Raw genomic sequence first — 17,865 nt, forward strand, 5'->3', positions numbered from 1 at the left:
GTGATGAAGTGGGACGAGGACGAGAGCCAGAATGATGCACACCGATTTCAACATCAGCAAAAACAGCAGCAGCAGCATCTGAATTCTCCCGTTCTCTCATCTATTGGCGACAAGCCCATAGACTCTCCACCATTTCCGTTGCAGGTAAAGTTCACCCCTCCTTTTTCAGCCAGTTGCCCCCCTGTTATCTACCATCTTTCCATCTCCTCCATATCGACGAGATAGAATTCACTCCAATATTTGCCCCAACCATACTGTTTGACACTATTGAAGTTTATCTGTTTAACTATGATTTCGGTCCTCTCCCCCACCCTCCAACTCGCTCCAGGATGATCTTCCTTGACTCGTTAGTCGCGTCTTGGCGGCGTTTGGCGTGGGCCACTGCGGTCCCTCCCTAACGTTGTCGACCACATGGTTGCGGCCCCAGCCGACAACCTTCTTTTGCGGTTTGTCGACCTCCGGTCGGATCGCATCCTGCCATGCGATATGACTTGATCAGTGTTCTATTGGTCAATAGTCCTTGGACATCTTGTTGCCTATCCCTCCTCTATCTCCCCATTTGGCCCCTGCCCCTCCCCCCAATAGCGAGCGCTCATAGCCCTCGTACATTGCATCTCACATTGGCTGTTTGCCCCCATCATCTAGACCCAATTTGCTCATACAGTTTTGCCATTGCTTGGTAATAGGACTCCTCCTACAAACACCATGACGACGATATCTCTGTTCTACGCGACTGCGATGCCGAACAGGTTTTGTCGTACGATGCCGACGACTCCCCCTTTCCGGAGGTTCGCGCAGTCATCCAGCCCATCAATGACCTCTCGTTGCCCGTAAACACCGTCCGTATGTGGACAATCGGCTTGCTCTTTACCATCGTATGTTATCACTGTATTTTGGACCTGGCTGCACCCCTCAGGCCTCGTATTACCTTGAACCCATACTGACGGGTCTTTTCTTCTGATTGGCAGGTTGGGAGTGGATTGAATCAGTTCTTTAGCTTGCGCCAGCCTAGCGTAACCATCAGTGCCCTGGTCGCCCAGCTATTGGCATTTCCGGTAGGCTGCGCCTGGGCTCAATGGATGCCATTGGGCTTCCTGAATCCGGATCGACACTTCAATATCAAGGAACATGCGCTCATCACTATTATGGCCAATGTCTCGATCGGGTCTGCCGCAGCAACTCAAATTATCGAGGCGGTGGTCAAATTTTATGATATGCCCTCCGATGGTGGATTCGAGGTTCTCCTCTGTGTGACGACTCAGCTCTTTGGGTTTGGGCTGGCAGGCATGGCCGCCCGTTGGCTGGTCACTCCCGCCTCTATGATCTGGCCTCAGGTCTTGTCCAATGCGGCCTTGCTCACAACCCTGCATTCGCGAGAAAATGCGATCGCCGATGGCTGGCGCATCACACGCCTCCGCTTCTTTCTTATTGTGTTCATCGTGGGCTCCATCTGGTACTTTGCCCCGGGGTATCTTTTCACCGGTCTTAGTACTTTCAGTTTTATTTGTTGGATCGTCCCTTCCAACGTCGTGGTCAACCAACTGTTCGGCCAGATCACTGGGCTAGGCATGTCCGTGCTGACTTTCGACTGGGCCCAGGTGGTCTATGCCAACCAAAGCCCGCTTTTGGTCCCGTTCTGGGCCGGTTTGAATGTGATGGGCTCATTTGCGCTCTTCTTTTGGCTCATCTGTCCCATCGTGTACTATACGAACACCTGGTATTCAGCCTATCTGCCCCTTCTCAACTCCAATACCTTTGATAACACGGGCAAAACCTACAACACCTCTCGTATCATGGATGCCGATGGCTCTGTCAATCAGACCGCCTATCGAGAATACTCACCCATGTTCTTACCCGCTGGGTACGCCATCACCTTTGGTGTCGCCTTCGCCAATCTCACCGGTATATTCTTTCATATCGGACTCTACCATGGTCGAGATTTATGGCAACAGTGGAAAGGCACAAACAAGCAAGACGTGCATGCTCGCCTTATGTCCATCTATCCCACTGTACCTTGGTGGTGGTTCGCCGGGGTGACGGTGTTGATGTTTGTGCTGAGCGTGGTGACGAATGAAGTGTGGCACACTGGACTCCCCGCCTGGGCTGTACTGGTGGCATTCGTGCTACCTACCATTTACTTCATCCCGGTTGGGATCATCAAGGCATTGACAAACATCAGCAGCAATCAGCTGAATCTGATGTCTGAGTTTCTTGGCGGATACGCCTTTCTGGGCAAACCTCTCGCCAACATGGTTTTCAAATTCTATGGCTATGTCGCCGTTCAACAGGGGCTTGAGTATGTACTAAGCCCTTTGAGATGTGTGTTCTTGTTATGTGCTGATCTCTAACTTCCCAATTTCACAGATTCGTCGCTGACATGAAGTTGGCCCACTACCTCCACATTGCACCACGAACCGTCTTCGCTGCTCAAGGGCTTGCCACCTTGATCGGAGCCATCGTCCAGTGCGGCGTAACAGTATTCATGATCACGAGGATCGACGACGTCTGCACCTCGGACGCAGATGGTAATTTTACGTGTCCGCATGGGCGGGTCACGTACTCCTCGTCCCTTATCTGGGGTATGTCTTGTCGTGTCATATCGAGTCATTTCTCGCTCCCCTACCTCCTTTGTTTGTGGTCACTGAATTTACATACTAACACACTGGACTCTCTAGGCGCAATTGGACCCGGTCGATTGTTTTCTCCAGGCCAGATCTATGGTAACCTGTTGTGGTTCTTCCTGGTTGGCCCGGTAGTTGTCATCATCACATATCTTCTGGGACGTCGCTGGAAGGCCATGAACTATATCTCCTGGCCAGTTGCCTTTGGAGCGATGAGCATGGTCCCACCGGCAACTGGAGTTAGCTTTTCCTCCTGGTGGGTGATCAACATGATCTTCAATGGCTTGATACGACGTCGCAAACCTGCGTGGTGGTCTAAATACAGTATGTTGACTCACGACATCCATCAATGACAAATTGTGACCAGCTAACAATGCTCTAGATTACATCTTGTCTGCCGCGCTGGATTGCGGCGTCGCCGTCTCTACTGTGATTATCTTCTTCTGCATTACGTTGCCAGCTGGCTCATTGAACTGGTGGGGAAATACTGTGTATAGTAACACTGCCGATGGACTAGGCACACCGTATAAAAGTCTACCTAGTCAGGGCTACTTTGGCCCTGCGAAAGGTACATGGAATTGAAGATAATGACATATCACTGTATAATAATTGAACCATGATCTTGTGCATAGCAGTTGGTTTTTGTCTGGAATTTAAGAGAAGAGCGTACTTGTCGATTGGTTAATTTTGACCATGAGTCAACACCATCTCTTTTCTTCACAGTACGCCCGCCAGCAGAGAAACATTCAGATGGACAATGGTTAATTAGGTTCCAAATTGGAGGTTCGTTATTTCATTCATCTCTATAGACGCTACTCACACCTTCACCGAACGCCCTTTCACATAGACCTTGGCAATATTTCGATCATCACCCGTCATGAGGAATTTCTCAAAGATGACAAAAGTCGAATCCTCCTCTTCCACGGGGGACATCACCCCTCGCCGATCCAAATCGATGGTATGAACCTCCAACGCATCGAATTCCTTACCCACCGCAAAGCTACCGATCTTATCCTCCAAGCCACAGACTTGAGCTCCGCCCATGGTCGCAAGATAGAACCCCTCCGCCAGAGACAATGGTTCGTCCCGTCCGTTGGTGTGCGTCTTCTGGGCGAGTGAAACTATGAAAGCTTGCTTCATCGCATCTAACATGGATGAGGAAAATCCACCGCCACTATCCGTTCCCAGACCGACTTTAATGCCTCGGCGTAGGTACTCGCGAATGGGTGCAATCATAAAGTCGCGCATGGTGGTATTCGAAATCGGGCAGTGTGCGACGCCGCAGCGGAGCTCCTGGAGCATATCCATTTCCTTTTCTTCCAGATAAATGCAGTGCGCTAGGATAGATCGCTCGTTCAGAAGGCCGAAATGCCGGTATAGATCGGCTTCCAGGTGGAAATCGGGGAATAGCTCTCGTGTGAAATTGATCTCCTCTTTTTCCTCGTTGAAATGGGTTTGAATCGGCAGATCGGGATGTTCTTGAACGATAGATCCTAGACCCGAAAGAAGTTCGGATTCACAAGAAATTGCGAATCGCGGGGTGATTACGGGCTTCACTAATTGACCTTCTGGATCAAGGTCTTGGACGTGCTTGATTAACTCTCGCGTCTCCTGTAACGAATCAGAGACGGAGGGATCGCGATACCAGTCTGGAGCGTTTCGGTTCATATTGCACTTGCCAACCAAAGCTCGCTGACCTTTCTCGTAGCAGACATCGGCCAAGATACGGCTTGCTTCGCCATGGTAGGATCCATAGTAAGACGCAGTTGTGATGCCCTGCTGGAGGAAGCCATCGACACACGAAGCATACGTGCGTTTGGCGTACTCGGCATCGGCAAACTTGGCTTCGTGAGCAAAAGTGACATTGTTCAACCAGTCAATGAGTGATATGCCGCGGCCCATGCCGCGCTGTGTCCACTGAGGGGCATGATTGTGCGTATCGACAAAACCCGGACACAAGAATTCGCCCCGACGAAGGTACTTGACTGGGAACACATCGGGCGCATATCCGTGATCTGAGATGATGGCGCTGATTTGATTTGGGTCCACGTCTTTTTGCAAGGCTTGAATCTTGCCCGATTTATCCACTAGTATGAAGCAATTTTCAAGAATTTCGAGCTCGTTCAGGCTGCGGGAGTGGATTGCTGTGCCGTGGAATGCGAGAGGCAGCCCCGATGCGGGGGATGAGGTTTTATCCAAATCCTCCATCGTGAAGGATCAAGGATAGACACAGATTCTGGCTTGGTTGAGCGAGTGCAATAATTCCCATAAAAAGATGAAAGAAGAGCTATCTTTGAACAATATGATCTGGGGCACAGGTGGTACTAAAGAAAATCTTCCTCGTGGGGAACGCGGTGGGGACTTGATGTAGAGTGAGGGGCTTACTGCGGTCAACCTCCAGCCAATAAAGATTGCATGAGCCTGGATCTTATCGTGACTACTTTAAGGCCTCCATTCCTAATTCAAAGCGTCATTTTCTAGTTTCGAATTTCAAGACGTATCTGCACTGATGACTTGACGTTACAGGCCGAATTTAGGAGATTCTGGCATACAATACCAAGCAGTAAATAGTCTACAGACCAGACAGAACCCGATTTATTTGAACGATCAAAAAGTCAATTCATCAATACTTCATTCATTTGAAGGGGTATATGACTGAGAGAATTTGAAATGGCAGAAAAAAGGTGTGTATAGGTTAATTACAAAAGGCGTCCACTGGACCGAGGTGATAAATCCACGTCCATCACCCCCGTCTAGTCCCGAAAACAAATCCCAACCGTCTATGAAATCAAAAACAGGCGCTCAAAGGGTATAGTAACTGGCCATCTCCTCCTGGAACCAGTTATATGAGTAGTAAAGTTGCTCTGCCATTTGCGGATCGATTATCGGCATGACGCCGCTACCATCGACCAGCAGAACGTCATCCAAAACGGGGGCGAGAGGGACTGGAGGCGGAGGTGGAGGGGCGAGAGTAACGGAAGGTTGAGGTGGCATGAGAGGTTGTACATGGTGTTGGTGTTGGTGTTGGTGTTGCTGCTGGTGTTCCAGTTGTTGCTGTCGATAGGCCATTTGACTGAATATTGTGGTGCTCTGATGGCGGAATGTCTCTGCCAGTCGATCCACTCCCGGACGACGCTTGCCAAACTGCTCGAGCAGTACCACAACAGCCTGAATGCCCCGACGCATCATCTGCTCATCAGGATGCCATGGGGCCGGGCGAGAGTCGCGCAAGCACCGGGCATTCTGTTCCAAACACCACAGAATCGTGATGCCGGCGAAATAGACTTGACTCAGAGTCAACCAAATCCATTTCAATTTCCCCACGGAGTAACTATCCCAGTAGGATCGAACCACTTGGATACTGGAATCTCCGCAGCTGACGATGCTGGTTGCATCTGGAGTCGGGTTTCGTGGGCTAGGGCGATACATCAACAGCAATGTGGTATAATACAGATAATCATAATAGGAGGTTGAGTAGAGAAGCGCTGATGGATAAACAGGAGCCGCCATGCGCCACTCATCCACCTCGCGACGGAATTGACCAAGCGTGGCGGCAACCTCCTGCGGAGAGGGTTGGGGGAGATTGCTATACACTGAAATTCAAGGTAAGTTAGTACAAGGTCTGGCCGAATGCACAGGTATATTGCCAGGAGGGAAGGTATAGGCTAGGCGGTCCACTTACGGTACTGATAGATACGGGAAAAGATCCGTCGTAAACGAATCACCTGTAAAGGAATCGTCATGGCACTTGCACCGGGCGCTTCCAGCCCATCGTCGTTCAGCTCACGTGGAAGACCCACGCTGATGTCGTCGTCCGGAACTCCCAGAGGCCGCCCAAGCGTACTAGCAATGAGACGGTCAAGGTTGTATAGACTCCAAAAGGCACGCTTAGCCATCTCTTCTTCCATCATGGTCGGATATGACCGAGCCTTGTGTAACCCCATGCTGATCGCGAGTCGTAAGGTAGCCCCTAAGACATGCCAGATACTGGGACCGGCAGTTGCAAACATGGTATACAGGGCCAACCCAAGCAAGGCCCGGATGGAGGGTAGATCCTCATTCTGAAGCGCGAGGGAGAGAGTCTCCTGGCTCGCACGGTAAAACTCGGCAGCCTGCGCAGGCTCAGCCGACCCGATCAGCAGTGAAATGGCGATAATAATATGATAGGTATTGTGGACCTCCGGGGTTGGCACGCCGCCCGTGTAGATATGGCGCAGATGGCCGAAGAACTCGGGCCGCGAAAGAAATGGATACTGGTATCCTATACTATCGAAGTACTGGCCCGCCACGCGCTCTGCTTCTTCGAGCGAGGATAGACGCAGCACTCGTGGAGCAACGGCAGGCCGTGCGACGGATGGACGGCGATTCTCCAACTGATCACGAAGGATCTCGCCCACATTCGGCAGCTCGACACCCACCCCCGTGGGCGATTCGGAGATGGCAGCTAGTCCTGGCGTTGCCGCTGAACTGCCACTGCCTACGGGACTCAGCATCGAGCCTACGGATGATCGACTGCCGCCGGTCGCGATCATCGCGGGCACTTGATACCACCAGTCCGGATCTCCCTCGCCGTCCACGGGGGTACCCGTGGCCAGGTCGGCCACGGAGACGCCCATTTTGCGCCGCACGACCTCTTCCAACCATCGCACGCGTTTTTGTAAAGTCTCCAACTGATCTCGGGGCACAGAGGCACTGGCTACTTGGGGCCCCGGTGGAGGGATGGTGCAGCGCACCCCAGCGCGCGTGCAGGCCGAACAATTGGGGTACCGAAAGTCACATTTTTTCTTGCGTTTGCGACAGAAGTCGCACGCCGTCGATACTCGTTTGCTTCGCGCGCTCGGGGTGGAGGACGTGGGGTCCGGGGTGGGCGCCGAGTCGGGCGGGGGTTGCTGCAGTGAGGAGGATGGAGAGGAGGGCTGGTACGAGCGAGGTGATGGCTTGGGAAATGTCGTCGTCGGGGACTGCGACCAGGCTACGGGAGACGAGACATTCGGGGATTCGAGGCGAAACTTGCCGAGCTGGTCGCGAAAGTCCTTGTTGCCCGAGCTGCTCGTCATCGTGAGGGAGCAGGCAAAGGGCGGCTGGGGCCGCAATCCATCTCCAGCCTTTTTCCCAGCCTTTGGACACGAGGGCCAGCCACTGGATGAGGCGCCAAGCGAGCCACGAGGGGAAATTTGGCTGGGCACAGATCAAGCACAGTAGTCGGGGTCGGACGGGGTTTAGCTTCGGAGGAGGGGGAGAAGGGGGGGGTTGGACAGTTGGACACTGACGATTGTTGAGAATCTGGAAGAAGTGGAGAAGTTTCGGTAGTCGAAAGTGAAGGACGATATGACTCGGTCGGAAGCCCTGCAGATCGCCGGAGAAGCTAATTGTGCAGGGTCAAATGTAACAATAATATAGAATGGTTGTCGAATCAGAGCAGAGAAATAAATAAACCAGACGGTCTAAGAGTGCAGTAGTGCACAAGAAAGACTGGAACAGGACTGGATAACGCCATCTGACTAGGCCCAGCGACAATAGACTTGAGCTCTTTTTGGTGGGATTATGCGAGCAGCATAAGTAGCTAGTACTAGTATACTACCTAAGTAGTATATATTGCAGTAGAAATAGAGGAAAGTAGTAGTCGTGCAGGGATTATCTTGCAATTAGGATGCAATTTAATGAGGCATAGGTAGCACAGGGTAGAGGATTACCTCTACATAGGATATACTTCTACCAAGTACTTGCCCCTTCATGAGCGGCCTAGGTATAGGTACTTCTAGTTATAGAGGTGTTAATTGTGGAACAATAAATATATATCTATCCATGCAGATTTCCAATCATGGCGGGAACTAAGGCCAAATCCATGGGAATGTAGTTGTTCAGTGAAATATATACATGACCTCCTCTGGCCATGGATGCTATTGAGCTTCTGCAAGCAATCTACTCCGTATACAATAGTAACAGCACCATGACCAATGGGATTTGAATAAATACCCATATTCCATCCTAATGAAGTTAAATCTACCGTCATAAATAATAATGCTCAATACGAGTCCCTGGCGATCTGCAAGGAACAGGGAATTGCCGGGTCTGCAGGAGAAAGCCTAATCCACATCGGTAAGAACAACCATCATCATACTCGTAGTACTCCGTAGTTCCTGTTGGAATCCATGCGAAGTCTGTATTTGAAACCCCTCAAACGCATCGGGATACAACCCTCCATCGGATTATCGGCTTCTATTTAATCAACTGCATGCCTTGGACACTCACAACCGGGAAATAGACTCCGTACCCGTGAAGAATGTTGGTTAGATATGACTGGCCAAGATCTCCGGCCCCCAAGTAGTACTGTTGTGGCTGACAAGGAAGATGAAGCGCAAGGATACTTCCCGGTCAGTATATCACGGTAGTTGACACAGCCTATAGAGCGATCTGAGATCTTTGCCCGGGGATGTCGAGCATCCCTTAACCGCGAACTAGTGCACCCCCACGGCTATACATGAAAAGACAACGACCTTCTAGTCATGAATTAGAATCAATTACTATGTAGAAAATATTGCTAGTCTGCACAAAATATCATCATTTACCATCCTCCGAGAAATAATGCAAGATTGTTGCCAAGGTCATTCATAACTGAAGTTTCTTGCAACCCCCTGCCCCGCCACCAGTGGATTGATCGTCATGGGCTAATACCCGAACTGGCATGCCAGAGTCTCGTATTCTCTCCTTCGATCCTACCCTTTCCCTCGATTAGATGATGATCTGCTCCGATGCATTTATTTTGGGATACGACACGATGCACAAGCCGACGAGGGAACGCTATCGAGCTTCATCCCCCAACAGAAATTGACAACCCATAAATAGAGCCGCTTGCCCCTGCCATCACCCCCAGATTACCATTCTTCCCTTGCAAGACACCTTGTGAGGACCTTTCCTTAAAAACAACCATGAAGATTGCAGTTCCATCACTCCTTGTCGCCGCCGGCGTCGCCCAGGCTAGCGTTCAGGGATTCGATATCTCCAATTATCAGGGCAATGTCAATTTTGCTGGTGCGTACGCGTCGGGGGCCCGTTTTGTCATGATCAAGGTGAGTTCCTGGATGTAGCGGTCCTATCATAGTTGATTATTAGCCCAAGACTCACGACTCTTATCTCAAAATCCTCTAGGCCACTGAGGGCACTACGTATATCGACACCGGCTTCTCGAGCCATTACAGTGGCGCTACTTCTGCAGGACTCATTCGAGGTGGCTACCACTTTGCCCATCCTGACTCCAGTTCAGGCGCAGCCCAGGCCGAATTTTTCCTGGCACATGGTGGAGGTTGGTCCAACGATGGTATCACCTTGCCGGGAATGCTGGACATTGAGTACAATCCCTCCGGGGCGACTTGCTACGGCCTGAGCGCATCCGCCATGGTTGCTTGGGTGAAAGACTTTGGCGAGACCTATAAGAGCAAGACGGGTCGATACCCCATGATTTACACCACAGCCGATTGGTGGAATACCTGTACTGGGGGTAGTACTGCCTTTAGCCAGGACTATCCACTCGTGCTGGCTCGCTACTCAAGCTCTGTGGGTACGGTTCCTGGTGGCTGGCCTTACCAGAGCTTCTGGCAAAACTCGGACTCTTACAGCTACGGCGGTGACTCGGACATCTGGAATGGAAGTGAAGACAACCTGAAGGCCTTCGCTAAGGGTTAGACTAGGCGAATCATGTACTTATGAGCTGCTAGGGATGAATTACGTGTAAACATTTGAACCTGGCACGGGTAGTGGGAGAAAAGTGTAGTCTTGTCTTCTTGTGCTCAAGCTATTGGACATTCCATTAAAGTGCTAGATACCAAAGCTCCATTTCCTTAAATCTCATGTTAGTTATATGTGCCCAAAACTGCTTTCTGATGGAATACAAATATCGCTCATATGCGCCAATATAGTATTTTGTTGCTCACTACTGTTCGTTGTATAGCGTCGTGTCAATCCGGCAACATTGCAGGACACAAAAGATTAGTATTCTGACAGGACTGGCTTTATTTCCCGAACGTCTTACTGTGAATAATATAAACAGGAATACACTCATAGCACCACGAAAAACTTTCGTGGCACTATACCGCTAAGCCTAATCAGAAACGTACCTCCCTTACGAGTATACAATGATATAATAATACTAAGATTATCCGGAAATAGTATTATATAGCTATATAGAATGGTGTCCTATAATCTTAAACCTATGACCATACTCTTATATCCTCTGAATGTTTATGGTTTAATAGATAATTTGAGAGATCTCATACGGCCCTCTAGAAAGACCTTCAGAAAAGACATTCAGAAAGACTGCTAGAAATACAGGAGGTGAAATCGTATCTGGGTAGGCTTTTCTCCTAGCTCTTACTTTCAAAATTTATACTATCACTATACATAGGGGCTTAATAGGGATTATAGTTATAGATATCGAATGCTAACTATATTCGTAACTTGGCTCCTAATTATTTCAAGCGTTGTAGTGTCACGAGGGTTTCTTGTACTGCCATGAGTATGATCCTATAAACATTACCGGTGTCACTCTGCGGAAATAGACCCTGTGTTGAGATCAATGAAGGTGGGACTGAGAGGCAGGCAGTCAGTGCCATGATTGCGTGGAGCAATCCGAAATACAAAAGTTCCAGATATGCTAACGAAGAGTGTGCGTTAGTTGTCGTAATCGGTGCTATGAACATACTATCCTTGAAACTCATAAAAGGCAGAGGAAAAATTGTAGAAGAGCATTTTCAACAGTCTGAGCATAGAGATCAAAGAAAAGTTTCGATCAAGAAGGCGAACATCCTTTCTTCGAAATGTAATTTTACAAATACTTCACACCATTCTTGTTGATTTATAGAGTATTATTTCTTAGTATAGCTTTCGTACTCTTCAAATATGACTGATCAGTCCAGTGTGTGAGAGCATGTACAAATCTGAAAATTTCCTGAGTAATCAGTCACACTAGCATATTCTTAGCCACTTGATGTATAGCTCTGCGCGAGATTTCAGATCCTCATCTTCCTACAAGACTCTGGTAAGGTGGACGATAAGCATCAATTACTCAAAACTAATTTTCTAAGGCAGAAAGTCCGGCAGAATTCACATAACCTACAGAAGATAAAAGACAAGATAAAAGACAAGAGGAAAGACAAGAGGAAAGAGAAGGAAGGGGATCGTTAAATCGGTACTACAGTAATAGCGTCACCCTGGCCTAAAGAAGAAGGCATCAGGGTAAAGGCGGCTATGAAAGCGGTCGATAAACTGACTATGGGTTTTGAGCAACTGGCGTTTATCGTCCGCCCTAACTCTGGGTGGTTTAAGTAAATCCCAAGATGGTATTACATTTCGCTCATCCGATGTTCCTGATTTTTCTTTTCTCATGAGCTAGTGGCCTTCTTTTCTATGCAGTACGGCTCGAAACCACTTTCATAGTAGAAGAAAACAGAATCCTGCGAATTGCTCCCCTATATTCGACATCTTTCTAAAATACAGCGGATCTCCTTCGTCTAGTTACTCCCATGAGGGTCCTCTGTCAAAGTTCAACCAGATCGATTCCTCCAATGGTTATAAACAAGCCCAGTGAGTCTTGCATCTTCCTCAATTGATTTTCCAAAATTTGAAGCACATTTGCGGATGAAGAATTTCAAAAGGTGATTTGGTTGCTTGCAGAACATTTGGTCATGCCTAACTCTGGATCTCAAGTTCTCGCATCTTCTCCGGGAACCATTCCATTTGTTTTGGCTCGTGTCAGATATTTTGCTCATTCCTTATTTATTTGAGCTATTACTACCAGTGAATATCCATATTTGCTTGAGAGTTCCTCTACAACGGCAGCCACAATCCAGGGGTATTTACTGGGTAGTAGGGTAATTCCGTTAATGTTCCCCCTGTATGTAAGGCTACATGCGTGGGTCGTTTTTCAACGTTCAAAATTGATTTTATCAATACACCTAGGACATTATTGCGTTCCCACTTAGGATGCGTTTCATGGGAATGACCTTTAGCGTGGAGGGGATCTCGGAAGTTTCCGCGTCGCACTAGATTGCATATATACTTGCAGGTTTCAATTTCAATTGTAGGCTTCAACTCATATGAAGAGAGAAAAACAATGGTCTTTACCAGAGCGGAGTGAAGACCAGGATTAGGAGGACGGGGCAGAAATGTCCCCGTCCGCCAGTTTCGGCCGCGGGGCAAAGCCGAACTCGTATAGTGATGACCCACTCCACGCAAAGAAGATCCACGCAAAGAAGAACCGATAGAATCAGTAATATCTAGGCTCCTACCTCTGAGTCAAAATGAGTCCCTTCTCATGGCATGTGATTATCGCTGTGAAGGTCGTAGTGAATTACTTATATTGACGTAGCTCTGCCTCGGTGGACAAACCTGAAATACGAAGTCAAAGCTTGCCACTAGTAGAATTGTATTCCTGGGAAACTAGAAATAATGTGCTTTTGAATATATGGAGTGTGAACCCATGACTTTCTCCACTCTCGAGCAAGGGTATTTGAAATAACTCAATCATAGACTCTACGTGTGTAGAAACTCTCAAGACGCTTGGCTAAAAATTTGGCAACGCACGTCGGTCGTGGCCACTAGATTTGGCTGCATATCTAGAATATACGGATTTTCCCTGCGATGTAGTTTTCAAAAGAGGAAGATAGGCCGAACACTTAGTCACGCCTTTTCACTTATTATTCCCCTCGCAGTGTCAGGTTCGCATTCGGGCGTGGCCTAAGAGTAAGCACAGATCAGGCCATGTGACCTTTAGCGTCATCATATTAGCATTGGAATCCTTCCATGTCACATCATGAAGTAGGGCACCTGTCGGGGGGTGGAGTGTCTCCAGTCAATATCCTTGGCTCTTTAGTAATGGCATGGATCTAGCCCCATAACGGGTCAGGTTCTGCGTATGAAAAAAACACAGGTCCTAGGAGAATCCAACTACGCGCACCCTGCCATAACCCAAACAGTGACAATTTCCTTGAAGCTTATCACATCGGAGAAAGACAAAAACGATCGCGGTGGCCGCAAAAATCCGAGTAAACCCCGATATTCCCCGCATTGGGCCAGTAATATATGCGATTATAGACTTTTAGGGTTGGCGGGGAAGTGGGGATCGTGACATTCGGCTGTGCAGGGTATAGATTCCGCTACTGTGGCGTGTCATCAGAAGGTACAACTGGCGCTAGTAATTTCTTCAGAGATTCGTGTTTATCGAAGACCTCGGTGTGAAGAATTCCATGTGAATTGTAGAGCATGCCCTTGATCACTCCACTATAAATGGTGCTGCAAATGCTCAATGATTTGTAGTGGTATCTCTGAGCAAGTTTGTAATAACAGACTCAATCTCCTTTCATAATCAGATTACAAACTACAACGATGTTCTTCAAGCTTGAAAATCTTATATTGCTATCTATCGTGCTCAATACCTATGCTTTACCGTTAGCAGAACCAAATGAGGTGCATATCAAGGAACGGGGTGCTGGGTTGAACAGCTTTTTGAGCATTCTCCTCAGCCACCTCCCTGCTATAAACACTTCCATTACTGACGCAACAAAAATAATCACCGGGTTTGACAATCTTCTCGGAGCATTAACTGGAGCTCAAGAGACATACAATGAGCTGGGAGGGACATGCACAGAATGGACTGTGATATTTGCTCGCGGCACAGCAGAGCCAGGCAATGTATGCAAACAGAAGCTTACTGTATCTTTATATGCTAACGGCCGATATTTTTAGGTTGGTGTTTTGGTTGGCCCACCGTTATTCGACGCGTTGGAGGATAAGTTTGGTGCTTCTACACTTACCATTCAAGGTGTCAATGACTACTCGGCATCCGTTCAGGGCTATCTGGCAGGAGGAGATTCTAATGGAAGCGCGGAAATGTAGGTCCCAAAATATAATACTTATTTCAAGTTCTTGAATATGACGGTAGCTGACTTTAGCTATACAGGGCACGCCAAATCAGGTCGGCGAAGTCTCAATGCCCTCATACAAAATTGATCGCATCTGGCTACTCTCAGGGTTGTCAGATCGTTCATAACGCAATTGCGCAGCTCGACTCTACTACAGCTAGCTGGATATCCAGTGTTCTTCTCTTTGGAGATCCACGTATGTTAATCTCACATTAGGCTACTGTTCACAAAACTCGCTAACCAAGACTAGTGAAAGGACAAGCCTTAAACAGCGTTCCCCAGTCAAGAGTTTTTACAGCATGCCATGCTCTTGATGACATCTGCAAAAATGGCATAATTATTGGTCCTTCCCATCTTACTTATGCCGTGGATGTCGTTAGTGCTGTCAACTTTGCAGCAGCTGTGTAGTTGATTTGGATCGAGTACGAGAATGATTTCGCTTTTGCTGGAAAGCATGATGAATATACCTGCCGTTACTTGAGACAGAGGCTTCGATGTTCAAACGTTTTTTTCCAGCATATATATCTGCACATAAGCCATACAACGGCGAATATCTCTTCTTGATTTCCTTCTGTATTCCAGGCGAAGCGGGAAACACTTCACCACTCGAAATGAGTAAAGCCTACTAGTTAATTGACATTCCTTTGGACATAAATGCGCCCTTTACTTTGTATAGCCTAAACTTGATTTGACAGACAACTTGATCTCGAAATTCCTCGCTACCATGAATTTACAGACTCAATTAATGAAGCATAAAACTGCGCTCCATTTGAATATGACGTGTAAGGGTTGACGTGCACAGCAGAAGTATATCGCATTATGATACGAATCAGTCTTGGAGCTCTGTAAGGAAAGGAAAGGAAAGGAAGGTAGGCCACATCATGGTCTCAAGGACGAGATTCCTCCCCAATAGCTCTTTGAGACTTTCCGTCTTTGAAAACTGACCCTTAGTTTTATTTGTCTTTATGTAGGGACCCCGAAAGCTTAGCTCTTAGCTGACCATAAAGCTCCGATTAGCTATCAAATAGAGTTTCCCTGTCATCGATCGAGAGAATCAGCGGCTAGTACTTCGTCACGCACCCCCAGCGATCTACTCAACACTAATGTTACGTGGGCTGAGGAGTCACAGTCCTTTCTCAATCCTCCACACTGTCAAAAACGGCTCGCAATTGACGTGAACATGGTTCTTCTAAAATCTTGATTACGTACCCCTATATTGCTCATTAGATACGCCGCCGTCGGGGACTGGCCGGCGCACTTATCGAAGATCGAAAAAAGCGAACATCTCTTTTTTACGCTACCGAGTATGGCCCTTATAACGCGAAGAGAATAATGATGGAAAGAAAAGCCTCGGCCGATAGCCTGAACGATATGCCATGTACCGACCACCCTTATCGTGCCTGGAACAAGCCGTACGCTCCAGAAGGCTCTCAGCTACTGAAACATTTTTAGCAACGATTTCATAACTAAAATATGGATAGCTTCGATTCCACTCCATCGCTTGAGAACTAGTCTCACGTGGAGAGTCCCTTTGTGGAGGCGCATTTGCCCCACTGAAAAATGGCGCACTTGGCCCTGAGCTTTGTACCACTAATACGACCATGTACGTAACCCCCTGACAAGGTGAAAGTCACCACACATATATCGGCATCCCTGATTGGAATTTCATGAAGCTATCAGAGAACTAAAGTATCTAAATTAGGAGCCAGGAAGATGCTGGATTATCTTTTCGTAGGGCACCGTTTGATACGGACTCGGAGAGCCCGATCACTTCTGTAGCGCGTGCAACGGGTCTCGAAGGTCAATAAACCAACTTTGACCAGAAGTTTTTAGACGTGGCTTAATTCTTGGTATAAAAATTCACTCCATATGTAGTGCATATATGTACTCGTACCTGGCATCACCCCAAGGTTGTTGATAAGAAAGTCAGCATTGTCAGCATGGACCAATTGATTCTGGGGACTGAACGGCCAAGGAATTAGCCGAGCACAGACCCAACAAATTGGCTCGAACATCGCCAATCACTGGGATAATTAGGATCATTGATTATCCTAAAGAGGTTTAAGGCAGGGACCATTCTAAGACCGTTTGATAGGCGATCATTGGCCCACCTACTCCGTAACAGTCAGGCTAAGGCTGGCTTATTTCCGAGGGACTGTAGAGAAATTCCGTACTTATCCTCCTGGCCCCCCATACCTGTCTTCCAACCGACAAAGCTTCTGTTCCAACCTCTAGTCATTCTTTTTTTTTTTCTACAATTTGCTTTGTTTTACCACCAGTCTCTCGTTAGATTATCGTTCTTCGTCTTCTTTCTCCATCGGCCATCTTGCTTTCATAGTGGGCTCCGAATTCACATTCATTGGGAAGAAAACCTAGTCAAAAGAGTACAAGAACCAACATGATGCGCTCTGTGATTCCTTTGCTCGTCTCGTTGTGTTCGTTGGCCACGGCCATCGAAATCACCAGTCCTGCTGCCAACTCAACCTACGCAGCCGGCTCCACCGTCACTGTTGAGTGGACCAGTGTCGATACCGATCCCACCAACTTCAGTCTCTATCTCTGGAACTTTGTGTCTTGGCCACCGTCCTATGTTCCCCTCGCTTTGAACGTCCCTACGTCGGACCTGCTTTACTCTGTCCAGATCCCCTGCGACACCAATCCCGAATGGGGCTATCAGATCAGCGGCATCAACGGCACCAACGTCTACATCATCTACGCACAGGGTGACAAGTTCACTGTCTCCGAGCCCGTCCAAGGCACCTCATGTGTTGACTCTACCCCTGTGCCAACGACTTCCACCTGCCCTAGCGCTGCGGCGTCTACCGTTTATGTCACGGTGAGCCCTACCGGTCCCAGCTCCCGTCATTTCCATCATTCATCCCACGTCCACCCCCATCCTTCACCCAGCACCACCAGCACTTTCACCTCTACAAATGTAAAGCCCGGAATTGTGCCTAAGACTATTGGTTGGTGCTCAGACTATTCCCACCCTGTGACATTGGACAAGGTTCCCACTCCGACCCCGTCAGCAGCCAACGATGAAGGTGCCTCGCCGGTAGTCACCGCGGCACCGGGTCAGGTTACTGATGCTGCTGGTCCTCGCGTTAAGACCATCACTAGTACTCGGACCGTGGCAGTCTGCCCGAAGCCGAACGGGATTTAATGAAGGTGGAAGGTTTTTCAACGGAGGATTTCAGTGATTTCTTTACCTTGATATATTTTCTCAGTCTTAATACCTGTATATATAGATTTAACCATTTACTCCCCACAATGTTCTCCACCATGGGTACCTACTCCACATTGGAAACTGTTTACAATCACATACCTCG

General features: G+C 48.2%; 6 protein-coding genes across 6 annotated transcripts; 4 read left to right on the plus strand and 2 right to left on the minus strand.

Moving 5' to 3' along the window:
* Nucleotides 1–845: 845 nt before the first annotated feature.
* Nucleotides 846–3,203, plus strand: optF (uncharacterized protein; the record flags this gene model as incomplete). Its single annotated transcript, XM_056702142.1, has 5 exons — nt 846–875; nt 969–2,296; nt 2,365–2,579; nt 2,676–2,945; nt 3,004–3,203. The coding sequence occupies 5 exons, from the start codon at nt 846–848 to the stop codon at nt 3,201–3,203; spliced, it is 2,043 nt and encodes a 680-aa protein (XP_056551142.1).
* Nucleotides 3,204–3,437: 234 nt separating this feature from the next.
* N7496_009229 (putative guanine deaminase) lies at nt 3,438–4,829 on the minus strand (the record flags this gene model as incomplete). Its single annotated transcript, XM_056702143.1, has 1 exon — nt 3,438–4,829. The coding sequence occupies one exon, from the start codon at nt 4,827–4,829 to the stop codon at nt 3,438–3,440; it is 1,392 nt and encodes a 463-aa protein (XP_056551143.1).
* A 594-nt stretch (nt 4,830–5,423) lies between these two features.
* Nucleotides 5,424–7,678, minus strand: N7496_009230 (putative C6 transcription factor; the record flags this gene model as incomplete). Its single annotated transcript, XM_056702144.1, has 2 exons — nt 5,424–6,214; nt 6,304–7,678. 2 exons carry the CDS (start codon nt 7,676–7,678, stop codon nt 5,424–5,426), a joined length of 2,166 nt encoding a protein of 721 aa, XP_056551144.1.
* Nucleotides 7,679–9,550: 1,872 nt separating this feature from the next.
* On the plus strand, nt 9,551–10,304 carry N7496_009231 (lysozyme; the record flags this gene model as incomplete). The annotated part of the gene is made up of 2 exons (XM_056702145.1): nt 9,551–9,691; nt 9,771–10,304. The coding sequence occupies 2 exons, from the start codon at nt 9,551–9,553 to the stop codon at nt 10,302–10,304; spliced, it is 675 nt and encodes a 224-aa protein (XP_056551145.1).
* Nucleotides 10,305–14,000: 3,696 nt separating this feature from the next.
* On the plus strand, nt 14,001–14,944 carry N7496_009232 (Cutinase; the record flags this gene model as incomplete). The annotated part of the gene is made up of 4 exons (XM_056702146.1): nt 14,001–14,306; nt 14,361–14,506; nt 14,575–14,732; nt 14,787–14,944. The coding sequence occupies 4 exons, from the start codon at nt 14,001–14,003 to the stop codon at nt 14,942–14,944; spliced, it is 768 nt and encodes a 255-aa protein (XP_056551146.1).
* Nucleotides 14,945–16,934: 1,990 nt separating this feature from the next.
* Nucleotides 16,935–17,699, plus strand: N7496_009233 (GPI anchored serine-threonine rich family protein; the record flags this gene model as incomplete). Its single annotated transcript, XM_056702147.1, has 1 exon — nt 16,935–17,699. The coding sequence occupies one exon, from the start codon at nt 16,935–16,937 to the stop codon at nt 17,697–17,699; it is 765 nt and encodes a 254-aa protein (XP_056551147.1).
* Between the last annotated feature and the right edge of the window lie 166 nt (nt 17,700–17,865).

Source organism: Penicillium cataractarum (assembly GCF_028827025.1).
Source record: "Penicillium cataractarum strain IBT 29864 chromosome Unknown utg000008l, whole genome shotgun sequence".
Taxonomy (NCBI): Eukaryota; Fungi; Ascomycota; class Eurotiomycetes; order Eurotiales; family Aspergillaceae; genus Penicillium; species Penicillium cataractarum.